Source organism: Heteronotia binoei, chromosome 20 (assembly GCF_032191835.1).
Source record: "Heteronotia binoei isolate CCM8104 ecotype False Entrance Well chromosome 20, APGP_CSIRO_Hbin_v1, whole genome shotgun sequence".
NCBI classification, from domain to species: domain Eukaryota; kingdom Metazoa; phylum Chordata; class Lepidosauria; order Squamata; family Gekkonidae; genus Heteronotia; species Heteronotia binoei.
In genome coordinates, this window is record NC_083242.1 from 11,281,631 (window position 1) to 11,307,084 (window position 25,454).

Consider the following 25,454-nt stretch of genomic DNA (forward strand, 5'->3'; position numbering starts at 1 on the left):
ACGTTAGGAAGGCCTCAGCTGAATTTGCCTTCTGCCCAAGCCAGGGACTCATTTCCTGAAGGGTCACTCAAATGTGTACCTTCCTGATTTTTGTCCAAGAAAATCAATCCAAAATACAGTATGGAATCAGGGCAGCGTAGTGAATTATGGTTTTGTTGCACTAACCACTTGAAATTAAACGATTTTAGAAATCTGTCCAGTCGGTTTTCCCCCTGGCTGATAGAATGTTCTGTAAAGACCCAAACGAGTAGGGATTTCAGCACTGGGTGGAGAGGGGGTAGAACTTGGGAAGGGAGGGGGAGGGATATAATGCCACAGAGTCTGCCTTTCAAAGCCGCCATTTTCTCTGGGGAACTGATTTCTGTGACCTGGAGAGCAGTTGTAATTTTGGGACCTGGAGATTGGCAGCCCTACAAATTCATGGATGGCCCTCAACTGCCTGCTGTTCTGGGTGAGTTATACCTGGGCATGTTGAGATTGACACGGTGCCTAGTTCTTATTCCAAATTGTAAGATTTCATCAGGTCAGGTACTTCTGAGCAGAGCTTTTTTTGTAGCAGGAACTCCTTTGCATATTAGGCGGCTTGTAAGAAGAGCCCTGTAAGCTCTTGGAGGATTGGCTACATCGGGGGGGGGGGTGCAGCCTAATATGCAAAGGAGCTCCTCCTACAAAAAACAGCCTTGCCTCTGAGCCTCTTTTCAGCCATAAGGACTACAACCCTGTCTCATCAACCTTGCAGATAATTGAAACAGGCATATGGCCTAGCCACCTCTGTTTGGGGACCTTCTGTGCTCCGTGTTACAGGAAGTGTAGGTTTTCATGCCTAGAAATGGTAAGAACATAAGAGAAGCCATGTTGAATCAGGCCAATGGCCCATCCAGTCCCAACACTATGTGTCACATAAGAACATATGAGAAGCCATGTTGAATCAGGCCAATGGCCCATCCAGTCCCAACACTCTGTGTCGCACAGTGGCCATAAAACCCAAGTGCCATCAGGAGGTCCACCAGTGGGGCTAGAAGCCCTCCCACTGTCCCCCCCGCAAGCACCCAGAATACAGAGCATCACTGCCCCAGACAGAGAGTTCCAACAATATGCTGTGGCTAATAGCCACTGGTGGACCTGTGCTCCATATGCTCGTCCAATACCCTCTTGAAGCTGTCTATGCTTGTTTGTGGCAGTGAATTCCACGTGTTAATCACTCTTTGGGTGAAGAAGGACTTCTTTTTATCCGTTCTAACCCGACTGCTCAGCAATTTCACTGAATGTCCACGAGTTCTCGTATTGTGAGAAAGGGAGAAAAGAACTTCTTTTTCTGCCTTCTTCTCTATCCCATGCATAATCTTGTAAACCTCTGTCATTTCCCCCCACAGTCGACGTTTCTCCAAGCTAAAGTGTTTTAACTTGTGGAGCTCTGCAGGTGGCATATTTGCATCATTTACCCTGCTTGGGCATTATAGGGATGGCAGAGCTGTGCAAAGGAACCAGGCGAGCTTCTTTGACTATCTTTGTATCCCCCTCTTTGTTCCCGACAGGGATGGACCTTTCAGCCAATCAGGATGAGGAGAGCGACCAAGAAACCTTCCAACTGGAAATCAACAAAGACACCAAGAAATGCACCTTCAGGACCTATACTGGGAAATACTGGAGCCTCACCTCGAACGGCGGGGTGCAATCCACTGCCTCGACTAAGTGAGTTTCTGTCGCTTGGCTACTGTGCTTGGGGAATTCTGTTCTGCCCTGGCTTGGATAGACCAGGCAGGCCTGATCTCGTCAGATCTCGGAAGCTAAGCAGGGCTGACCCTGGTCAGTACTTGGACGGGAGACTCCCAAGGAATACCAGGGCTAAGAACATAAGAGAAGCCATGTTGGACCAGGCCAGTGGCCCATCCAGTCCAACACTCTGTGTCACATAAGAACATAAGAGAAGCCATGTTGGATCAGGCCAGTGGCCCATCCAGTCCAACACTCTGTGTCACATAAGAACATAAGAGAAGCCCTGTTGGATCAGGCCAATGGCCCATCCAACACTCTGTGTGACATAAGAACATAAGAGAAGCCATGTTGGATCAGGCCAGTGGCCCCTCCAGTCCAACGCTCTGTGTCACACAAGAACATAAGAGAAGCCATGTTGGACCAGGCCAATGGCCCATCCGGTCCAACACTCTGTGTCACATAAGAACATAAGAGAAGCCATGTTGGATCAGGCCAGGGGCCCACCCAGTCCAACACTCTGTGTCACATAAGAACATAAGAGAAGCCATGTTGGACCAGGCCAATGGCCCATCCAGTCCAACACTCTGTGTCACATAAGAACATAAGAGAAGCCATGTTGGATCAGGCCAATGGCCCATCCAGTCCAACACTCTGTGTCACATAAGAACATAAGAGGAGCCATGTTGGATCAGACCAATGGCCCATCCAGTACAACACTCTGTGTCACATAAGAACATAAGAGGAGCCATGTTGGATCAGACCAATGGCCCATCCAGTCCAACACTCTGAGTCACATAAGAACACAAGAGAAGCCATGTTGGATCAGGCCAGTGGGCCATCCAGTCCAACACTCTGTGTCACATAAGAACATAAGAGAAGCCATGTTGGATCAGACCAATGGCCCATCCAGTACAACATTCTGTGTCACATAAGAACATAAGAGGAGCCATGTTGGATCAGACCAATGGCCCATCCAGTCCAACACTCTGAATCACATAAGAACACAAGAGAAGCCATGTTGGATCAGGCCAATGGCCCATCCAGTCCAACACTCCGTGTCACATAAGAACATAAGAGAAGCCATGTTGGATCAGGCCAATGGCCCATCCAGTCCAACACTCTGTGTCACATAAGAACATAAGAGAAGCCATGTTGGATCAGGCCAATGGCCCATCCAGTCCAACACTCTGTGTCACATAAGAACATAAGAGGAGCCATGTTGGATCAGACCAATGGCCCATCCAGTACAACACTCTGTGTCACATAAGAACATAAGAGGAGCCATGTTGGATCAGACCAATGGCCCATCCAGTCCAACACTCTGAGTCACATAAGAACACAAGAGAAGCCATGTTGGATCAGGCCAGTGGGCCATCCAGTCCAACACTCTGTGTCACATAAGAACATAAGAGAAGCCATGTTGGATCAGGCCAATGGCCTATCCAGTCCAACACTCTGTGTCACATAAGAACATAAGAGAAGCCATGTTGGATCAGGCCAATGGCCTATCCAGTCCAACACTCTGTGTCACATAAGAACATAAGAGGAGCCATGTTGGATCAGACCAATGGCCCATCCAGTCCAACACTCTGTGTCACATAAGAACATAAGAGAAGCCATGTTGGATCAGGCCAATGGCCCATCCAGTCCAACACTCTGTGTCACATAAGAACATAAGAGAAGCCATGTTGGATCAGGCCAATGGCCTATCCAGTCCAACACTCTGTGTCACATAAGAACATAAGAGGAGCCATGTTGGATCAGACCAATGGCCCATCCAGTCCAACACTCTGTGTCACATAAGAACATAAGAGGAGCCATGTCGGATCAAACCAATGGCCCATCCAGTACAACATTCTGTGTCACATAAGAACATAAGAGGAGCCATGTTGGATCAGACCAATGGCCCATCCAGTCCAACACTCTGAATCACATAAGAACACAAGAGAAGCCATGTTGGATCAGGCCAGTGGCCCATCCAGTCCAACACTCCGTGTCACATAAGAACATAAGAGAAGCCATGTTGGATCAGGCCAATGGCCTTCCAGTCCAACACTCTGTGTCACACAGTGGCCAAAAAAAAAAGGTGCCATCAGGAGGTCCACAAGCGAGTCCAGGACTCTAGAAGCCCTCCCACTGTGCCCCCCGCCCCAAGCACCCAGAATACAGAGCATTACTGCCCCAGACAGAGAGTCCCAATGATAAGCTGTGGCTAATAGCCACTGATGGACCTCTGCTCCATATTCTTATCCAGTCCCCTCTTGAAGCCGTCTATGCTTGTAGCCGCCACCACCTCCTGTGGCAGTGAATTCCACATGTTAATCACCCTTTGGGTGAAGAAGGACTTCCTTTTATCCGTTCTTCTAATCCGACTGCTCAGCAATTTCATTGAAATTGTGACTGGGAGGCAGAGGCAGGCAATAGTGTGTCACTTGAAGATGGCAGCGGTTGTGGGCCTGCCTTCCGGGTGCCCACACGTGGCTGCCCAAAAGGAGGAACCCGAGGTGGCTTGTGCTGCTTCCATTTCTCCTCCAGTGCAACACACTGGGTTTGCTGTCCTGAGGCGGGAAAGTGTGGCCTTTCAGGGGTTCTTACCCTCTTCCCCACACGTACACATGAAGAAGAATTGCAGATTTATACTCCGCCCTCCTCTCTGAATCAGAGACTCAGAGTGACTTACAATCTCCTATATCTTCTCCCCCCACAACAGACAGCCTGTGAGATGGGTGGGGCTGGGAGGGCTCCTACAGCAGCTGCCCTTTCAAGGACAACTCCTACGAGAGCTATGGCTGACCCAAGGCCTTTCCAGCAGCTGCAAGTGGAGAAGTGGGGAATCAAACCCGATTCTCCCAGATAAGAGCCCGCGCACTTTATCACTACACCAAACTGTCATAACGTTTTGTTCTTTCCGTTCCCTGAATGCTACAGCAGGAATGCCAACTGTTATTTCGACATCGAATGGCGTGACCGGCGTATCACCCTAAAAGCGGCCAACGGCAAGTATGTCACAGCAAAGAAGAACGGGCAGCTGGCCGCCAGCGTGGAAACCCCCAGTAAGAACTTTGGTTTATTTTTTGGGTGGGGGGGAATGGAGAGGGCATAGCTGAAAAAGAAGAGTTGGGTTTTTCCCCCATGCTTTTCCTCTACCCAAAGGAGTCTCAGAGCTGTTTACAGTCTCCTCCCTTCCTCTCCCACAACAGACACCCTGTGACCAAGGTTCCCTCTAAGCTGTAGAGTCTTGTGAGCAAAAATTCTACTTTGTGACCTACTGGTATTAAAGCCGTGAGCAACTGGCATTGAAGTTGTGAGCTGCTGCATAAATTATTGTGCTCTGGGGCTATTTTTCCTGAGCTAAGACACAAATGTGTGAGCTGGAGGCTAAAAATCTGTGAGTTAGCTCACACTAACTCAGCATAGAGGGAACACTGCCTGTGAGATGGATGGGGCTGAGAGAGCTCTGAGAGAACTGCTCTTGAGAGAACACCTCTGAGAGAACTGGGGCTGACCCAAGGTCACCCAGCTGGCTTCATGTGGAGGAGGAGGAGGGGGGAATCAGTGCTGGCAGGGAGGCACTGGGGGAAGCACCCCTCATAAAATCCGCAGTGCTCTCACCCAGTTTTCCCTTTTACGGAAGATTGGGTGGAGTTGCTGTAGGTCCTATAGGGGGCCCCACCCTATCCCCCCACCCTGACCAGCTATTCTAATTGCTGGAATAGACTATCCCACATTCTTACTAGCTTAGAAGGCAGACTGCTAGATCAAAGTGATATAGGAAAAGTCCAGCTGGGACAGTCTTAAAATGGTGTGAATCCTCATGAACTTTGCACTGGTTGGTAGGCCCATCTTCTGTTAATCTGATAGATAAATCTATCTATCTATCTATCTATCTATCTATCTATCTATCTATCTATCTATCTATCTATCTATCTATCTATCTATCTATCTATCATCCATCCATCCATCCATCCATCTTCTATCATCCATCCATCTTCTATCATCCATCCATCCATCCATCCATCCATCCATCCATCCATCCATCCATCCATCCATCCATCTTTCTGCCCCGATAGCTGGAAAAAGCTTTCCCATTACTCTGTTTCCCGGGTCGTCTTAGCATTAAACAGCATGAGGCTGGCTCTCCCAGTGAGACTGGTGTTACATTGAAGAAAAGTGGGCTTTGCATTTTTTTTTAGTAATGAGGGCAGTTTGCTTTGACCGTGACTTGGAAGCTCAGGCCTTAAACCTAGGACGTGGAGCAATTCATTTCCCTCTCTGCAAAGTAAATGCAGCTCCAGTTACTATGCAGTAGGGCTCGCTGGATGTGTTGTACTTTGTTAATTTTGTTCTCTAAATCACGCGACCCAGTTTTTATTGCTTTGTTTGTTCTATGTATTATGCTGGGGTGGCCGAACTTGCTTAACGTAAGAGCCACATACAATAAATGTCAGATGTTTGAGAGCCACGAGACATGAGTGTCGGACGTTTGAGAGAAGGAAGGAAGGAAAAAATAGACGGGGGAGGGAGAGGTGGAAACAAAGCAACTAACTTTAAATGCATTCTTCAAGCCAGGCGATGGGGGTTTCGAGAGCCATACAACACGTGTGAAAGAGTCATGTGTGGCTTCTGAGCCACAGTTTGGCCACGCCTGTATTATACTAATCTCTCTTGCTTCGTTTTGCAATCCTCTAACCCACCTTGATTCTCCGTGATGAAGGCGGATAATAAATGAAGCAAATAAAACTAGCCCTAATGCTCAGTATCGGGACATAAAATGGCTTCCAGGCAGGATTGAGTGTCCCACCCCCCCCCCTCCTGTTTCCAAGCCAGTTTAAAAATTCAGCTCCATTGAGGTGGAATGAGGACGTGATTGCACGCGCATCCACGACAAGCTCAGGACAATCTCTTCTGTTTTACCCCATTGATAAGGTGAGACGGAGTTCTTCCTAATGAAACTGATCAACCGGCCAATCATTGTCCTCCGGGGAGAACATGGCTTCATCGGCTGCCGAAAGGTCACCGGCACCCTGGATTCGAATCGCTCCTCCTACGATGTCTTTCACCTGGAATTCAACGACGGTGCCTACAATATCAAAGGCGAGTACTTGTTTGCAGTTGTAACCTACCCCACTCGGTCCGAGGCTGGGCTGACTGGCGTTTTTGCCTTCAGTTTTATGGCTCATCTCCGACTGTAGGGAAGCGTTGCCACGGTCCTAGAAAAGGAGAGGAAGAAGTTCCCAATACAGAACGGGGCGTGCAGCTGAGCTTCCCAGGAACGCCTACTCAAAGTTAATTGAGAAGAGTAGGCCTCTGTGGTACCTTCCCATTCTGTGATTCTAATAAAAACAAGTTACTAGTCCTTAAGGCTGCAGCCCATGCCTGGTTTCTGAAAAGCTAAAGAAATGGGAAATAAAGGTTTCCAGAGGTCGAGGCTAACAGAGTTTCCTTCTCCTCCCATTACCAGCAGAATTAGAGAAAATGTTAAGCTCTGCAAAGTCAGACAGATAGAGGAAACAGCACCTTAATTACGTAGCAAAAAAGTTGCAAAATTTTAGCTTGCACAGTGCAGAATTTTGATGGGGTTTTTTTTGGTTTTTTTTTAAGTGCAGAGTACACAGACCTGACTATGAAATAGTCCTCAATGGGGCTTTTTTGGTAGAAAAAGCCCAGCAGGAACACATTTGCATATTAGGCCACACCCCCTGACATCACTGGAAGTGGCATCACCTATGAAGAAAGGTTAAAACGCTTGGGGCTCTTTAGCTTGGGGAAACGTCAACTGCGGGGCGACATGATAGAGGTTTACAAGATAATGCATGGGATGGAGAAAGTAGAGAAAGAAGTCCTTTTCTCCCTTTCTCACAATACAAGAACTCATGGGCATTCGATGAAATTGCTGAGCAGTCGGGTTAAAATGGATAAAAGGAAGTCCTTCTTCACCCAAAGGGTGATTAACATGTGGAATTCACTGCCACAGGAGGTGGTGGCGGCTACAAGCATAGACAGCTTCAAGAGGGGGTTAGATAAAAATATGGAGCAGAGGTCCATCAGTGGCTATTAGCCACAGTGTGTGTGTGTGTGTATATATATATATATAAAAAATTGGCCACTGTGTGACACAGTGTTGGACTGGATGGGCCATTGGCCTGATCCAACATGGCTTCTCTTATGTTCTTGTGTGACAGAGTGTTGGACTGGATGGGTCATTGGCCTGATCCAACATGGCTTCTCTTATGTTCTTATCTGTTCAGTGGCTGCCCTAGTGCCTTCCCTCTGCCAGAGACCCTTTTTTTTGAGCTGGAGCCCTGGCCAAGTCAGGCAGAACTGCGTTCTTGTGCGTTCCTGCTCAAAAAAAAAAATGAAGCGGCAGCCCTGGTTTTCAAAAAGGGTGACACAGTAAATGAGACTGTTATGCTGTGTGGCCGCCGCAGGTCTGCACGAATGGGCCACGCGTGCCCTTCCCAAGCCGAGGTGCTAACCCCCTCCCTTCTCCCCCCCCCCCTTTCAGATTCCACCGGGAAATACTGGATGGTTGGCAATGAGTCCTCCGTCACCAGCAGCAGCGACGTGCCCGTGGACTTCTTCTTTGAGTTCTGTGATTACAACAAGGTGGCCATCAAGGTGAACAACAAATACCTGAAGGGCGACCACGCCGGCGTCCTCAAGGCCTCCACCGACGCCATCGACTCCTCGACCCTCTGGGAATACTAAGTGCACTTTGGCCTACTCCGTTCCCTTTGCTGTGTTCTCTCCCCTGCCCCTTTCAGCTGCCAATTTTGGGTTTCTCTCTCTCTTTTTTGTTTCAATGTTCTGGTGTCTCTTATTTTGTTTTTCCTTTTTTTTTTCTTTTAAAGGGGAAGGATAACTTTCAGACCAGCCTGCTGCTGCTTTTTCTCTCCTGCCATAGGATAGTTAGATGGATCTTTCCCTTTTATTATTTTTTTTAAACGTCTCTGTAAAACTGGAAAGTAACCGGGGAGGGGAGGGATCTGATGCGCGCTCTGTAGCATTTGGGGTTCGGTTTGTAAAAATTAGGGAACTGAAATCCCTTGTCTTGGCATTTCTGCAGGGCCTAGATCTCTGGTGTTTGCTTAAAAAGGGAATGAAAACTGCCTCTGGGCCGTATCGCCCCCTCTCGTCTCTCCCAGGGTCTCCCCTGGGCTTTTGTACTGTGCCGCTGTCCCCCATCAGAGGCGGTGTTACGCTTACGAGGCTTCGTGGGAAGGTGTCAGTCGCTGGTTTCTGTCGAATCAAGCTAATGCAGGTCAAACGGATACTCCCGCTTCGGGGTAGTGTTCTTTTGTGGGGGGCGCTTGCACCCCCAAGCCCCTTTTGCTTGGCCGTCGATCCCCAAATTAAATATCTGCTCTCTCTCACCAAAGCCAAGTAGAGTTGGCGGTGTGGATTTGCTGTCCCGCAGAGCAGGGGGGGTAGTAGAAAGTCAGTTGGCCTGGTACAGTGAAGGCTAGTAACTTGGTCCCCCTCCAGCCCCATAGCTAGGGGTCGCAGGGGGAGGGGGCCATTGGGAGCCATGAGGGAGGGGGCCCTTTAAATCATGCAGGAGACTGGTTGACTGCTCCTGCCACCCCTCCTGCATAATTTAGACCCCACCCGTCAGCTGATTTCTGGGCACTATCAATGGCATGGGAGGGGCAGCAGCTGACCCTGGATGCCCCTTCTGTGTGATTGAAATCACGCAGGAAGGGGAGGCAGCAGCCTGGGGGTGAGCGGCCCCCAAATTGTCAGGGGGCCAGGCCCCGTGGGCCCCTGGTTAGCTACGGGCCTGTCCCCCTCCCAAAAAACTTGTGCTCCAGGGAACTGCTTTCGGAGGACTGGGATTTTGGGGGAGGAAGAGCTGCGGCCGTTCATCTACAAGGAGATGGAGCTTTGTTTGGCTCCGGTTCTGAGCTCCTTCCCCCCACCCTTTGTGCTTCGAAGTGCCCAAAGAGCTTCTTGGCGCTGCTCTTGACCAACTAGCACTGAAGCTTGTAACACTGCCTTACTAGTCCTCTTCTCTTCTTGGAAGGTGCAGAATAGTCCGATTCCCCGTCCCCCTTTTCCTTCTGTGGTTTGGTATTCTAGAGGAACCTCAGCTACCTGAAGCAATCGCCTATTAGTGTATAATAGACAGCAAAACTGCACGTCACTCGCATCTTTCCTTGGTTTTTCCCCTCCTCTGTGGGGGGGGAAACGAAATCTCAGCTATTCTTCTTTGCTGCTGTTAAAATATATATATATCCTGTGCCAGCAGGCTTTGGAATTCGGCCATTGAAGATGACCCCAATTATTGCAGGGACCGAGCTGTGGTAGGGCAGGGAGCCACCAGCTCCACCCTGCCGTGCCCAAAACTGACCTCATCTCTTGCTAGCTGGGCTTTGGAGTTTCCAAGAACAGCTGCGTCTCAGTCTGTTTCCTGGTGCACGGGGACTGCACCAGCTTTTGGAGAGAAGAGGAAGAACTCGGGGCAGGAGGTAGAAAGGGGTCGGGGTTGAGGGGGAAAGATAAGCCACACTCTGTGTGTGAGTCCTCCTCCTCTTTCCCCTGGTTTCTCCAGTGGCCGAGAAGCGATTCACTTAATCTCAGTTGACAGAACAGAAAGCTTTTTTGAATTAGCAAAGTTTGCACAGTAGCGTATGTGTCCCCGTTCCATGGTTGTCATAACTTTTTACTGGAATCCCCCTCCGCCCCTGGACCCCTGTTCACCAAATCGTTGTGCTTGTGGGTGAATTTTAAGGCATCGGTTTCTGGCTTGCATCTCTCGCTAGCTGCCCCTCCCTGTCCACACATCGGTGGTCTTCTTGGAGGGTTCTCCGAGACTGCTGTTGAGTTCTTCTCATCCTGGTGGGCTGCTCCATGTTCTTGACCCCTTGGTGGCGCATGGTTCCTTGAAACATTGACCGAAACAGTGTTTTCTTAGACCTATTTATATAAGCTGTCCCCAGAACCATTTGTAATAGGTTTGCAGAACTGTATGATCCACGCAGACGTGTGTGAAAGTGTAGCTTCAGTGTTCATGGTATCTGCAAAAAAGTTGTGTGTATATGTAAGCACAAACACACACACCCTTGATGGCCTTCTTAGGGGTTTTCCTGTGTTCCCTTAAACCAATTTGGATGACTCGTTCTTCAGCCATCTCTTGGTCTCAGCACATCCCTGTCACAACATGTTTTGTTGTGAGGGGAACTGTGGAGACAAAGGTGCTCTTAGACCTCTGGGACACACCATGCCTTGTGAAGTACGGTAATCGTACAAAGCCCTGTTTCTGCGGAAGCAGAAAGGGCCCGTCCTTATAATAGCCGGAGGAGGATTTCAACGAACCTTAAATAAATCACTCGGCTATTTGAAGGGGTTCTCTCCATTTGACACTCGGTGCTAAAATTCTCACAAGCAACTGGAATGATTTGCCTTTTGAGTAAAGGAAGGGATTTGATCTGGTGACACTGGAACATTGTCTGGGCTAACCTGGAACTTTTAGAGAAATTTTGAAGGGGAGCTTTTCTCCCTCAAAGGAAAATGTAGCTTTAGGAACAAAGATGGCCGCCGGAAGGCCTGAGGGTCATGTGCTCAATACACGCCAAGCCTTTGCATCTGTCTCCCCCTCTCTCTGAATTTTCCCCTCCCGGCTGCCATTTTGAATCATGTTAACACTCTGGCTTCTCTTCTCCAGCAATTTAGGCCTCAAATTCTCCTCGCCCTTTTCCCCCTTGGCTGTTGTGGTTCTGGAAAATTAAAAAAAAAAAAGCATCTCACACTTTGGTATATTTTGTTTAAAAGTTTTTTTTTCTTTATTGACTTTTTTTGTAAGTGCCATTTGTATAACAAGCTTCAAATGGAGAAAATAAAAGTGATGAAATAATGAATAAAAAAAAATCCTGCATTCAAATAAGAAAAAAATGCTTCATGGCTTTTTTTTTTCCTTCGTACCACAGGTTCTGTAGATATATTTGCACTGCAGGTCAGGTCATGAATTCTCTCTTCCCTCAAGAATCCACAGTTCCTGCTGATGAGCAATCTAAGAGTATTTACCGGACAATATTTCCCAGAATTCTTCAGGTGACAACCAGTGTCCCCTGTAAGCCGAGTTAGTGTGAGCTAGCTCCGTTTTTTAGCCTCCGGCTCACATATTTTTGTCTTAGCTCAGGAAAAAATGGCCCTAGAGCAAACTAAATTATGCAGTAGCTCACAGCTTTCATGCCAGTAGCTCACAAAGTAGAATTTTTGCTCACAAGACTCCACAGCTTAGAGGGAATATTGGTGACATGGCAGCGTTGTGAGAGCCAGTTTGGTGTAGTGGTTAAGTGCATGGACTCTTATCTGGGAGAACTGGGCTTGATTCTCCACTCCTCCGCTTGCAGCTGCTGGAAGACCGAACTGATAGGCCTTTGAGATCTAATCGGGAGAGAGTTGCCACCCTACATCATTATAGAGTACCATTATCACCACTTATATTATATTACATTGTTGTGATACAGCACCATGAAATGAAATGTTTTTAAATGTTTTTAAATAATTTTAAACTGTAGTTTTAAATTGTAAAAATGAATGTTATTAGCCGCCCTGAGTCCGCTTGCGGAGAGGGCGGGATAGAAATTTAAAGTAATAAAAGAAATTTAAAGTAATAAATAAATAAATTTGTTATGAGGGCTGAATCTGACATCAATGAGACCTTGTTGGGCTGGGCCATGTGTGTCATATAATGTAATGCCAGATAGTAGATATGTAAACTTTATAAAGGACACAAACACAAAGATATTTTTTTAAAAAAAACAGACCTTAAAACATACTTAAAAGACTAGCACTCTTGCAATATTTTGTTTATTGAACGGTTTCTGAGAACTGACACCTCTTGCTCTGAATTATTGCATCAAAATCTGGAGTCACTGTCTGTGTTGTAGCAATCTTGAGTAGGCTGTTCAGGTGCGTATCTGTTAAGTTGCAGACCTACTTTTGATTTATTGACATTCGTTACAGAAATCTCATGGTCAGTGATTTCAGCCTGAGACTCAGGGGAAAACGTGCAATGGCTGGGCATTGGGAGCTTTTGTACATGTTGCTTCATGTGCTGGTCAGCCAGTGGAGAAAATAGAGGTTTTGCTCTGTAGCTCCTGTGCGATTGAGCAAGCCCAGCAAAGCAAGCTGTGATGCAGAAGGAAGCAAGAGAGAGAAAGAAGCAGATGACAGTGAGTTGTGGGCCTGATAGCCCTCCGGCGTCCTGATCTGACCCTCAAGCCATGTGTATGACACCCCTGCTCTGGCTCTTTCATTCCTTCCCCGGGGGGGGGAGCCTCAGCCAATAGAAGGAAGAGAGGCTTGGCTCAGTAGCTCTGTTGTGTGATTGAGAGAGCCTGGCAAAGCAAACTCTCCCTCTTTGTCCTCAAGGGAGGAGCCTCGGGCAATGGAGAAAGGAAAGGTTTTGCCCTGTAGCTCCTGTGCAATCGAATTGAGCAAGCCTTTCAAAGCAAGCTGTGATGCAGAAGGAAGCAGATGGCGGCCAGTTGCTTGGGGGCCTCATTCGGCCCCCAGGCTGCATGTTTGACACCCCGTTCTAGACAGCAAATGGGCCCTGCTGTTGCTTCCCCCCACAATGCATTCACATGAAGTAATCTAAAATGCAGTGTGTGGGGTGGGTGGGGGGGCAGGAGTCTCTCTGTCAGCAGGGAACTGCTTTGCTCCTTCCTTACCCTCTGGCTGTCACCAAGTCCACCCTCAGCCAAGACTCCCACTTTACTAGTAGTGGGATGTGATAGGAGGGTGTTTTCTGCACTGGAAGGGTGGGGGTGGTTATGCTAACAGGAGAAACGGTGCCCCCTCACGGTTATAATTACAGCAAATACTCCTCCTCGCAGCTGCTGCTCTGAGACACGACGGTTATTTAATGTGAGAAAGCGCAACTATAACCTAAAGATGCCAACAGACCACAATGCAGCCATTGTAGCGAGGTGGGAGGGTGCAGAGGGAAGAGGAGAGGCCTAGCTTGTAATACCGTCGGTGAGGTTTCCGCACACCCAGTTGGCAGGTTTGGCGCTTTTAATCCCGGCAGCTGCCTCCTGCCGCTCTAAATCTTAATCCCTTGCACGAAAGCGGTTTGGAGCTGTATCTGAAAGAGGAGCCGGAGGAGGAGTTCAAGAAGATGAGGAGTTCAAGGGTTCTGGGCTGACAGTTATAAGATGACATACAGGGAGAGGGTTGAGGGAAAGATCAGAACGCTGCTTCCTAGCGAGGGATTAACACCATCAATTTTCAGGGATTGAAACCTTCCCCCTGCTCACTGAATGTTTCATAAGAACTTCATCTTGGATCAGGCCAGTGGCCCATCCAGTCCAACAGTCTGTGTCACGCAGGGGCCAAAACCCAGGTGCCTTCAGGAGGTCCACCAGCTGGGCCAGAACTCCAGAAGCCCTCCCATTGTTGCCCCCCCCAGCACCCAAGATACAGAGCATCACTGACCCAGACATGAGAACAGAAGAGAAGCCATCTTGGATCAGGCCAATGGCCCGTTCAGTTCAACAACCTGTGTCACAGGTGCCATCAGGAAGTCCACCAACATGGCCAGAAGCCCACCCACTCTAAGAATCACAGAATCATAGAGTTGGAAGGAACCTCCAGGGTCATCTCGTCCAATCCCCTGCACAATGCAGGAAACTCACAAATACCTCCCTCTAAATTCACAGGATCCTCATTGAGAGTCAGTTTGGTGTAATGGTTAAGTGTGTGGACTCTTATCTGGGAGAATCGGGTTTGATTCTCCACTCCACTTGCACCTGCTGGAATGGCCTTGGGTCAGCCATAGCTATCGCAGGAGTTGTCCTTGAAAGGGCAGCTGCTGTGAGAACCCTCTCAGCCCCACCCATCTCACAGGGTGTCTGTTGTGGGGGAGGAAGACATGGGAGATTGTAAGCCACTCTGAGTCTCTGATTCAGAGAGAAGGGTGGGGTATAAATCTGCAATTCTTCTTCTGTCAGATGGCCATCTAGCCTCTGTTGCCCACCAAGCACCAATACAGAGCATCACTACCCCAGACAAGAACAGAGGAGAAACCATGTTGAATCAGGCCAGTGGCCCATCCAGTCCAACACTCTGTGTCACACAGCAACCAAAACCCAGGTGCCATCAGGAAGTCCATCAGCAGGGCCAGAACTCCAGAAGCCCTCCCATTGTTGCCCCCCCAGGCACCAAGAATACAGAGCATCACTACTCCAGACATAAGAACAAAAGAGAAGCCATCTTGCATCAGGCCAATGGCCCATCCAGTCCAACACTCTTGTGTCACACAGTGGCCAAAAAAACCAAGTGCCATCAGGAGGTCCATCAGCAGGACAGAACTCCAGAAGCCCTCCCACTGTGGCTCCCAAGCACTAAGAATACCATCATTGTCCCAAACATAAGCACAGAAGAAAAGCCATGTTGGATCAGGCCAATGGCCCATCCATTTCAATACTCTGTGTCACACAGCGGCCAAAACCCAGGTGCCATCAGGAGGTCCACCAGTCGGGCTTTGCATCCTTGGCCAAAGAAGTCCCTGGAATATAACCGAGGTATTTATTGTGGTCTGCAAGCCATTGCAAAACACAAGGAATGTGGAATTCCAAGGAGTTTTAAAATGCAGGTTTCACAGATGCAATGGGGAAGTTTCCCAGAGTGGAGGGTAGTTGTCAGAATGCCATTTTCCAGCTCAGTTGAGAGAGGTGCTTTAACTCCCTCCGCCCCGCACCCCCACTAGCAATAGATGATGTTCCCCTTTCTTCCAGTCGAGATCTTTTATGCCCCCCTTAGCTGTCTGTTGTGTGTGCCCCTGCTCTGGCTGTGGAGGGTAACAAACTCAAAAAAACATTATCTGGTAGTTTATGGACAGGAATGTGTGTACTGTAATTCTGCAGGAAGGAGTGGGGCGGGAGGGGGGATACTACACAAACTCCAGCTTCCTGGAAACCCCAGCTCTCATTTTAAAAACAGGAGCTTTCTAAATAGTATAGCGGCAAAGCTGTGTCCAAATGCACACAGTACTCCAAATGGGATGGAGAAAGTAGAGAAAGAAGTACTTTTCTCCCTTTCTCACAGTACGAGAACTCGTGGGCATTCGATGAAATTGCTGAGCAGACAGGTTGAAACGGATAAAAGGAAGTACTTCTTCACCCAAAGGGTGATTAACATGTGAAATTCACTGCCACAGGAGGTGGTGGCGGCCACAAGTATAGCCACCTTCAAGAGGGGTTTAGATAAAAATATGGAGCAGAGGTCCATCAGTGGCTATTAGCCACAGTGTGTATGTGTGTGTGTGTGTATATATATATTTGGCCGCTGTGTGACACAGAATGTTGGACTGGATGGGCCATTGGCCTGATCTAACATGGCTTCTCTTATGTTCTTATGTGTCTGAAGTGTGTGTGGTAAGATGAAATCTCAAGGGGCCTGTTGAATAGCATTGCTGGTTTGGGATGGGGTGGGGAGAAATGGAGAATATGGCTTCGATCTCCAAAGAACATCACAATAGCCCTGCTGGATCAGGCCAGTGGTCCATCTAGTCCAGCATCTTGTCTCACACCGTGTCCAACCAGTTCCTCTGGAGGGCCAACAACAGGACAGAGAGGCTAAGACCTTCATAAGAACCTCAGAAGAGCCCTGTTGGATTTGACCAGTGGTCCATCTAGTCCAGCATCCTATCTCACACAGGGGCAGCCAGTTCCTCTGGAGGTCCAACAACAGGGCAGAGAGGCCAAGGTCTTCCCTCAATAAGAATTTTAGAAGAGCACTGGTGGATCAGGCCAGTGGTCCGTCTAGTCCAGCATCCTGTCTCACACGGTGGCCAACCAGTTCCTCTGAAGGACCAACAAGAGGGCAGAGAGGCTGAGGACTTCCCTTGATAAGAACAACAGAAGAGCCCTGCTGGATCAGACCAGTAGTCCACCTAGTCCAGCATTCTGTCTCACAGAGGGGCCAGCCAGTTCCTCTGGAGAGCCAACAACAGGGCATAGAGGCTGAGGCCTTCATAAGAAAATCAAAAGAGCCCTGCTGGATCAGTCCAGCGGTCCACCTAGTCCAGCATCCTGTCTCACACAGTGGCCAACCACTTCCTCTGGAGGGCTAACAATAGAGCACAGAAGCCGTGACCATAAGAACATCAGAAGAGCCCTACTGCATCAGACCAGTGGTCCACCTAGTCCAGCATCCTGTCTCACAGTGGCCAACCACTTCCTCTGGAGGGCTAACAATAGAGCACGGAAGCCGTGACCTTCATAAGAACATCAGAAGAGCCTTGCTGGATCAGACCAGTGAAGGTCCCTCTCGTCCAGAATCCTGTCTCACACAGCGGCCGACCAGTTCCTTTGGAGGACCAACAACTGGGCAGAGAGGCCGAGGCCTTCCCCTGATGTTACCTCTTGGCTCTGGGATTTTTAAATATTTAACTCTATATCCAAATTGCTCCAAACACATTAGCTTAGCACCACTCATGTGGGGTTGGCCAGTATTCTCATCCCCGTGTCACAGAAAGTGGGGCCAGAGAGCAGAAAGCGCCTAGAAAGCTGGTGGCAGAGAAGAAATTCTGCCTTGCAGTTTGCACCTTTAACCACTGTGCCAGCGTAGCAGCCTCCCTCCCCCCCTCAATTGCCGAAGCTTATGTTGTAGCCTCTCTTTCCAAAGGATTTGATTCCCACCCTCTCAAACATCACAGCATGGCATCAGAATTGAAGGAGGGAATTAAATCCTCTCTCCCTCTCCACCCCCTCTACCTAAGCAGGGAGGGAAAAGTCAGCGTTTTCCGGGCAGAGGCTGCTGCTGCTGCGGTTGCAAAACACCAACAAACCTCTGGCCAGTTGCTAGGGGCAACAGATGCGGCAGCAAGAGACCGTTCCCCCCCCCCCTCCCAGCAGCTCTTGCCTTTGAGCGAGCATCTTCCCATGCCAGCTGCAAAAGGACACCTTTCAGGAAGAAGGGGAGGAAAACCCACACTGCCTGGGTTTTCTTGTCTTTATATTTTATTGAATTTTTAAAAATATACCAGTTAATATCAATATTAATATTCATAATACAATCAATTAAACTTATGGAATCAGGTTATAAACAGGCATAAATACTTACATGCATACAACACAATATCAAGTAAGGATTTTAAGTTATAAAGATGTATGTAGACCAGGAGTGGCCAACGGTAGCTCTCTGGATGTCTTTTGCTTACAACTCCCATCAGCCCCAGCCATCAGCCATGCTGGCTGGGGCTGATGGGAGTTGTAGGCAAAAGACACCTGGAGAGTTACCATTGACCACCCCTGATGTAGATAATTTTCTATCCAAGAAGAAGAAGAAGAAGAAGATATTGGATTTATATCCCGCCCTCCACTCCGAAGAGTCTCAGAGCGGCTCACAATCTCCTTTCCCTTCCTCCCCCACAACAGACACCCTGTGAGGTGGGTGGGGCTGGAGAGGGCTCTCACAGCAGCTGCCCTTTCAAGGACAACCTCTGCCAGGGCTATGGCTGACCCAAGGCCATTCCAGCAGGTGCAAGTGGAGGAGGGGATCCCAGTTCTCCCAGATAAGAGTCCGCACACTGAACCACTACACCAAACAAGGAGAGAAGTCAAGATGAAAACAAAATTAAAATTAAGACAATTCCTGTATCAAAACACAGTTAATCTAAATGAATCCATATTATCATCAAACTATTAATTATGCATTGCTATGAATTCTTAACTGCCTAAATATTCTCTATGCAAACTATTACAGGTTATTCCAAAATTTACTATCTGGCCATTATAATTAGGTGCGATCCACAACTAGCACAGTAAAAGAAAAGGAAGGTAGAAAAAAAGAGAAATAAAAAAGTGTTAGTAAATAGAAAAGAAACAAAAAAAAACACCACTGAAGGAAAATATTAATAACTTATAAGTAGAGAAGATCAAGATATTCTGGTTTGTGTGATCGAACGTCCTTTGCTGTAATGAACTCAATAAAAGGAAACCATTTCTCTGCAGTTTTCTTGTTCTTCGCAGCAAGGAAGCCGTATCCACGTGCGAATCCTCCACGATGCAGCTCTGAAACAGCCTGAGCTTCGTACCACCGGGCCTAAAAATTTAAACAGTGCTAGGACAACGAGAGGATGCATGCTGCTAGGGTTGCCAATCCCCAGGTGGGGGCAGGGGATCCCCCGGTTTGGAAGCCCACACCCTGCTTCAGGGTTATCAGAAAGCAGGCGGGGGAAGAGAAATATCTGCTGGGCACTCCATTATTCCTTATGGAGACTGATCCCCATAGGGTATAATGGAAAACTGATCCATGGGTATCCGGGGTGGCTGTTTTTTGAGATAGAGGCACCAGATTTTCAGCATAGCATCCAGTGCCTACCCCCAAAATACCCTCCAAATTTCAAAAATATTGCATTAGGGGGTCCAATTCTCTGAGCGCCAAAAGAAGACGCCCCTATCCTTCATTATTTCCGATGTAGGAAAGGCATTTAAAAGGTGTGAAGTCCCTTTAAATCTGATGGCCAGAACTCCCTTTGGAGTTCAATTATGCTTGTCACAACCTTGCTCCTGGCTCCACCCCCAAAGTCCCCAGATATTTCTTGAATTGGACTTGGCAACCCTACATGCTGCAGAGACTGCATGAGCAGTGCAGGTTGGCTGAAGGGCCCAGCAAGCTGCCTTTTAAGTTAGGCTGAATTCTCCCCAAACCGGTCACACCTTTTCTGCATTGTATCTAGGGTTGCCAATGTCAGTTGGGGGCAGGGGATCCCCCACTTTGGGGGCCCTCCCCCCGCTTCAGGGTCATCAGAAAGCGGAGGGAGGGAGGGAAATGTCTGCTGAGCACTCCTTATGACCTATGGAGACCGATTCCCATAGGGTGTACTGGAGAATTGTTCTATAGGTATCTGGGACTCTGGAGGGGCTGTTTTTTGAGGTAGAGGCACCAAATTTGCACCATAGCATCCAGTGCCTCTCCCCAAAATACCCTCCAAGTTTCAAAAAGGTTGGACCAGGGGATCCGATTCTATGAGCCTCAGAAGAAGGTGCCCCTATCCTTCATTATTTCCAGTGCAGGGAATGCATTGAAAAGGTGTGCAGTCGCTTTAAATGTGATGGCCTGAACTCCTTTTGGAGTTCAATCATTCTTGTCACAACCTTGCTTCTGGCTCCACCCCAATGTCTCCTGGCTTCTCTCCCAAAGTCTCCTGGCTCCACCCCCAAAGTCCCCAGATATTTCTTGAATGGGACTTGGCAACCCTAATTGTATCGTAGACCCAGGTGGGCATCCATGTGAAGCAACAGGACAAATGTTGAATCCAGAAGCACCTTTAAGACCAACAAAAGTTTATCCAAGATATGAGCTTTCTTTAGGGTTACGGACTCAGGAAATATCTGGGGGCTTTGGGGGTGGAGCCAGGAGCAAGGTTGTGACAAGCACGTTTGAAGTTTGGCCATCACATCCTTTTAAATGCTTTCCTTCCATTGAAAATAACGGAGGATAAGGGCACCTTCTTTGGGGGCTCATAAAACTGAATCCTCTGGTCCAATCGTTTTGAAACTTGGGGGCATTTATAAGGAGAGGCACCACACACTATGCTGAAAATTTGATGTCTTTACCTCAGAAAACAGCTCCCCCATAGCCTCAGACACCCAGAGATCAATTCTCCATTATACCCTATGGGAACTGATCTCCATAGGGTATAATGGAGTGCCCAGTAGACATTTCCCTCTCCGCTTTCTGATAAACCTGATGCAGAGGGAGGGTCTCCAAACCAGGGAATCTCCAGCCCCTAACTGGGGATTGGCAACCCTACCGGTGCATGGGAAAAGTGGAAGTCTTCCTGTTACGCAGCTCTTTAAAAGGTTCAGGGTCTTTCCTAGCATCTGGACTTTGCAAGATTATGCATGGGATGGAGAAAGTAGAGAAAGAAGTCCTTTTCTCCCTTTCTCACAATACAAGAACTCGTAGGCATTCGATGAAATTGCTGAGCAGTCGGGTTAGAACGGATAAAAGGAAGTACTTCTTCACCCAAAGGGGGATTAACATGTGGAATTCACTGCCACAGGAGGTGGTGGCAGCTACAAGCATAGCCAGCTTCAAGAGGGGATTGGACACAGAGCATTGGACTGGATGGGCCATTGGCCTGATCCAACATGGCTTCTCTTATGTTCTTATGCTCTTATGCTTATTTGGAAATTAACACCTTGCCTTGCTTTCTAAGCATACTCAAGGCATCCTGATCAAAACAGGCAGTGCTGCAATCGAACCCCAGGAAAAGATATAAGAACATAAGAGAAGCCATGTTGGATCAGGCCATTGGCCCATCCAGTCCAACGCTCTGCGTCACATAAGAACATAAGAGAAGCCATGTTGGATCAGGCCAGTGGCCCATCCAGTCCAACGCTCTGTGTCACATAAGAACATAAGAGAAGCCATGTTGGATCAGGCCAATGGCCCATCCAGTCCAACACTCTGTGTCACATAAGAACATAAGAGAAGCCATGTTGGATCAGGCCAGGGGCCCATCCAGTCCAACGCTCTGTGTCACATAAGAACATAAGAGAAGCCATGTTGGATCAGGCCAGTGGCCCATCCAGTCCAACGCTCTGTGTCACATAAGAACATAAGAGAAGCCATGTTGGATCAGGCCATTGGCCCATCCAGTCCAACGCTCTGCGTCACATAAGAACATAAGAGAAGCCATGTTGGATCAGGCCAGTGGCCCATCCAGTCCAACGCTCTGTGTCACATAAGAACATAAGAGAAGCCATGTTGGATCAGGCCAGTGGCCCATCCAGTCCAACACTCTGTGTCACACAGTGGCAAAAACATTATATATATATATATATATATATACACATACACCCACTGTTACTAATAGCCACTGATGGACCTCTGCTCCATATTTTTATCTAAACCCCTCTTGAAGGTGGCTATGCTTGTGGCCACCACCACCTCCTGTGGCAGTGAATTCCACATGTTAATCACCCTTTGGGTGAAGAAGTACTTCCTTTTATCCGTTTTAACCTGTCTGCTCAGCAATTTCATTGAATGCCCACGAGTTCTTGTATTGTGTATCCTTGTGTATATCTCACAAGGCAGAACAAAGCAATCAGCTAGGAGCAGTAATTAAACACAAGAGCAGCAAAGTGCAATGGATTCATTCGTCTTCAAAAGCCCTTTGGAGGACGCAAGTCTTGAGCAATCCCAGAAAAGACCAAGCCAATTGTACTTCCACATAACGGCCAACATTTTGGAACTGAAAACAGGGACATAATGACCATGAAACCCCCAGTTCTCAAGGATCACGGCCACGCATGAACAGAGCTGAAGGTTTCGATTTACCTCCTTTACTTGGCCATCACCTTGACTTCCTTTAATTTAAAAGCCAGGGTTCTTTTTCTTTTTGGTTCAAAGTAAAGCATGGGTGGAGCATGGCTGGAGAATTGTCCTAAACCAGGGCTCTCTTTTTTGCAGAAAAAGCCCAGCAGGGACTCATTTGCACACTAGGCCACACCCCTGGCATCACCATTGTTTTGCACAGGGCTTTTTTGGTAGAAAAAGCCCAGCAGGGACGCATTTGCATATCAGGCCACACCCCTGACATCACCAGTTGTGGTGGGATCTGAGGATCCCCTGGAATTACAGCTCTTCTCCAGAATACAGAGATCGGCTCCCCTAGAGAAAATGGCTGCTTTGGAGGGTGGACTCTTACGGCATTATACCCTGCTGAGGTCCTTGTTCTCTCCAGACTCCATTCCCAAATCTCCAGGAGTTTCCCAACCTAGATCTGGCAACCCTACCCTCTGTCCACCATTGGAGTCCAAGAGAGAGAGAGAGAGAGCCGTCCGTCACAGATAAGCAGGGCAAGCAAAGGGCCGTCTTTGAAAATGGTCTCTCATCGAATGCTGGCCAGATTTGCATCCACACGGCCAGCGTGGCCTCCCCAGTTTGAGGCCTCAGTCGTCTTCTTTATGATCTGCAGCTAGGGTTGCCAATCTCCAGGTGGGGGCAGGGGATCCCCTAATTTGGAGGCCTTCCCCCCGCTTCAGGGTCATCAGAAAGCAGGAGGGGGAGAGAAATATCTGCTGGGCACTCTATGATTCCCTCTGGAGACCCATTCCCATACAGTATAACGGATAATTGATCCATGGGTATCTAAGGCTCAGGGGGGCTGTTTTTTGAGGTAGAGGCACCAAATTCTCAGCATAGTGTCTGGTCCTTCTCCTCAAAACAGCCCCCAAGTTTCAAAAAGATTGGACCGGGGAGTCCAATTCTATTAGCCCCCCAAAAAGGTCCCCCTATCCTTCATTGTTTCAAATGGAGGGAAGGCAGTTAAAAGGTGTACTGTCCTTTTAAAATGTGATGGCCGGACCTCCCTTTGGAGTTCAATTCTTCTCATCACACACTTGTCCCTGGCTCCACCCCCAAAGTCTCCTGGCTCCGCCCCCAAAGTCCCCAGATATTTATTGATTTGGACTTGGCAACCCTATCTGCAGCTCCATTTTTGACATGAATAGTTCTCTTTGCCCTGTCTTTGGTAGGTCCTGCTCCCCACATTGCAATTTGCCACCAACAATGGAGCCCCTCTGTTTACAGAGCAAAACCTCCCCCCCCCTCCGCACAGCTTGGATGAGGCCAGTTGTGGTCCTCACAGTGAGTGCCTTCCCGTTGCCATGGGGATGAATGGCCCTACAACTCAGCCATGCTAAAAAAAGAGAGAGGGAAGGGCCGCCGGGAGGCACAGGGGCTGAGTAGGGTCTGTGTTTGGGGGAGGGCAGCCCCCTCCCCCCAAAGAGAGGGGCTTGTTCACAGAGGGAGAAGGGGAGAAAAAGAAGTCTCAGGAAAAGGTTCCATAAATAAAGCCAACTCAGGCACATTCAGTCATAAAGCAAAACCGGAAGCATGCCGAGCTCTTGCAGCTGAAAAGGTTTATTTTGGGAAATCGCCACCCTCAGAAGACACCCACACTTGGAAATCCGGAGCGTTAAACTTGCTTCCGTCGAACCATCCCCCAGATTGGAGACTCATACAGGGACAAACCAGACACACTCCTCCAAGGCAGAGCAGCTCTGGCAGCACCTGCAGAGCCAGTGCTTCTCAGGCCCAGTTATTTCGTTATCCCAGTGAACAGAGGAACAACCTCTCTCTCCTTCAGGGCCTACAGAGTTGTTGGCCAGGCCTGAGACAGCTTTTTTTTTTGGGGGGGGGGGGTGGCACACTCTCTGGTGCATCTCCCCACATAGTCTCTTGGGTAGGGGAGGGCTGAGGAAGCAGGGCGGTTCTCTTGGCGCTTGACTCAAGAAACTTGACAGCTTTGCACCATGTCATCTCCTAATCCCCACGAAGTGAAACAGAAATTTATTTATTTATTACATTCAATTTCTATCCCGCCCTCTCCGCGAGTGGACTCAGGGCAGCTAGCGATCAATACTATAATACGATGTAAAACCAATGAAATATAATTTAAAACATTTTAAAAATATATTTTGTGGTGCTACAACTTTGGTATGGCGGGATCTTTCTTTTCGCTTTTAGTGATCTTATAATGTTTGTAACTTCTCAGCGATGTGAGGTGGCAGTTCTTCCTGGTTAGGTGTTGAAGGCCTGTCGGAACAATTCGGTTTTGCAGGTCCTGCAGAATTGAGAAAGGTCCTGCAGGGCCCTTATGGCCTCTGGGAGGGCATTCCACATTTCTGGAGCTGCCACCGAGAAAGCCCTGCCTGTGTGGAACACAGCCTGGCTTCCTTTGGTCCGGGGATGGACAATAGGTTTTGTGTCCCTGAACACAGTGCTCTCTGGGGAACATGTGGAAAAAGGCGGTCCTATAGATAGGCAGGCCCCCGACCATAAAGGGCTTTAAAAGTCAAAACCAACACCTTGAAACGGACTCGGAACTAGGGTTGCCAAGTCCAATTCCAGAAATATCTGGGGACTCTGGGGGTAGAACCAGGAGACTTTGGGGGTGGAGCCAGGAGACACTGGGGTGGAGCTAGGAGCAAGGGTGTGACAAGCACAATTGAACTCCAAAGGGAGTTCAGTCCATCACAATTAAAGGGACCTCACAACTTTTTAAATGCCTTCCTTCCCTCCACCCTCCCCTTCTCCAATTCCACCCAGAGGCGGAGCGGGCGACGCTGTCGCCTCTTCCCTGCCCCACCGCAGCCGCTTCTCCGAGATGGGCCTAGCCTGAGCCCATCTCGGAGAAGGAGCCACGGTGAAGCGGAGAAAAGGCGGCAGCGCAGTGGCGTCGCCCGCCCTGCTCCGCCTCCGAGGCGAAACCAGAGAAGGGGAGGGTGGAGGCAGGCCAGGAGCGCGGCGAGCCGCGAGTCCGGGTCCTAGAAGGACCCAGACTCGCGGCCCACCACGCTCCTGGCCCGCCCCCACCCCCCCTCTCTGACTCCACCTCAGAGGCGGAGCGGGCGATGCCGCCGCACCGCCGCTGCCCCCTCCCCGCCCCATCCAAGCTGCTCCTCCGAGATGGGCCCAGCCTGAGCCCATCTCGGAGGAGCAGCCACGGTGAAGCGGAGAAGAGGCGGCAGCTGCGCAGCGGTGTCGCCTGCTCCAAGATGGGGCGGCTCGCCACGCTCCTTGGCGCCATTTCCCCGCATCCCCCCGCTTCCGTTTTTTGGGGGAGAGGGGGAAGAGGCTGGAAATCCTGGGGTCCCCCGCCAGGGCGGGAGGGTTGGGAAGCCTACTCGGAACACAACAGGCAGCCAGTGTGGTTCATTCAGCACTGGCTGAATGTGCTCCTATCTAGAAAGCCTCCTTAACAGCCGCGC

At 48.9% G+C, this 25,454-nt stretch overlaps 2 protein-coding genes across 2 annotated transcripts in view; both read left to right on the forward strand.

Moving 5' to 3' along the window:
• Window positions 1–8,509, forward strand: part of FSCN1 (fascin actin-bundling protein 1) — a 51,370-nt gene extending 42,861 nt beyond the window's left edge. The window contains exons 4-7 of the mRNA XM_060260762.1: window positions 1,536–1,692; window positions 4,645–4,769; window positions 6,643–6,810; window positions 8,222–8,509. Of these exons, the coding sequence (XP_060116745.1) occupies window positions 1,536–1,692; window positions 4,645–4,769; window positions 6,643–6,810; window positions 8,222–8,424 (653 nt within the window). The 3' untranslated portion in view covers window positions 8,425–8,509. The remainder of the gene's footprint in view (window positions 1–1,535; window positions 1,693–4,644; window positions 4,770–6,642; window positions 6,811–8,221) is intronic.
• LOC132588590 (E3 ubiquitin-protein ligase RNF216-like) overlaps window positions 1–25,454 on the forward strand; it is a 285,209-nt gene that overhangs the window by 157,774 nt on the left and 101,981 nt on the right. The window lies entirely within an intron of this gene.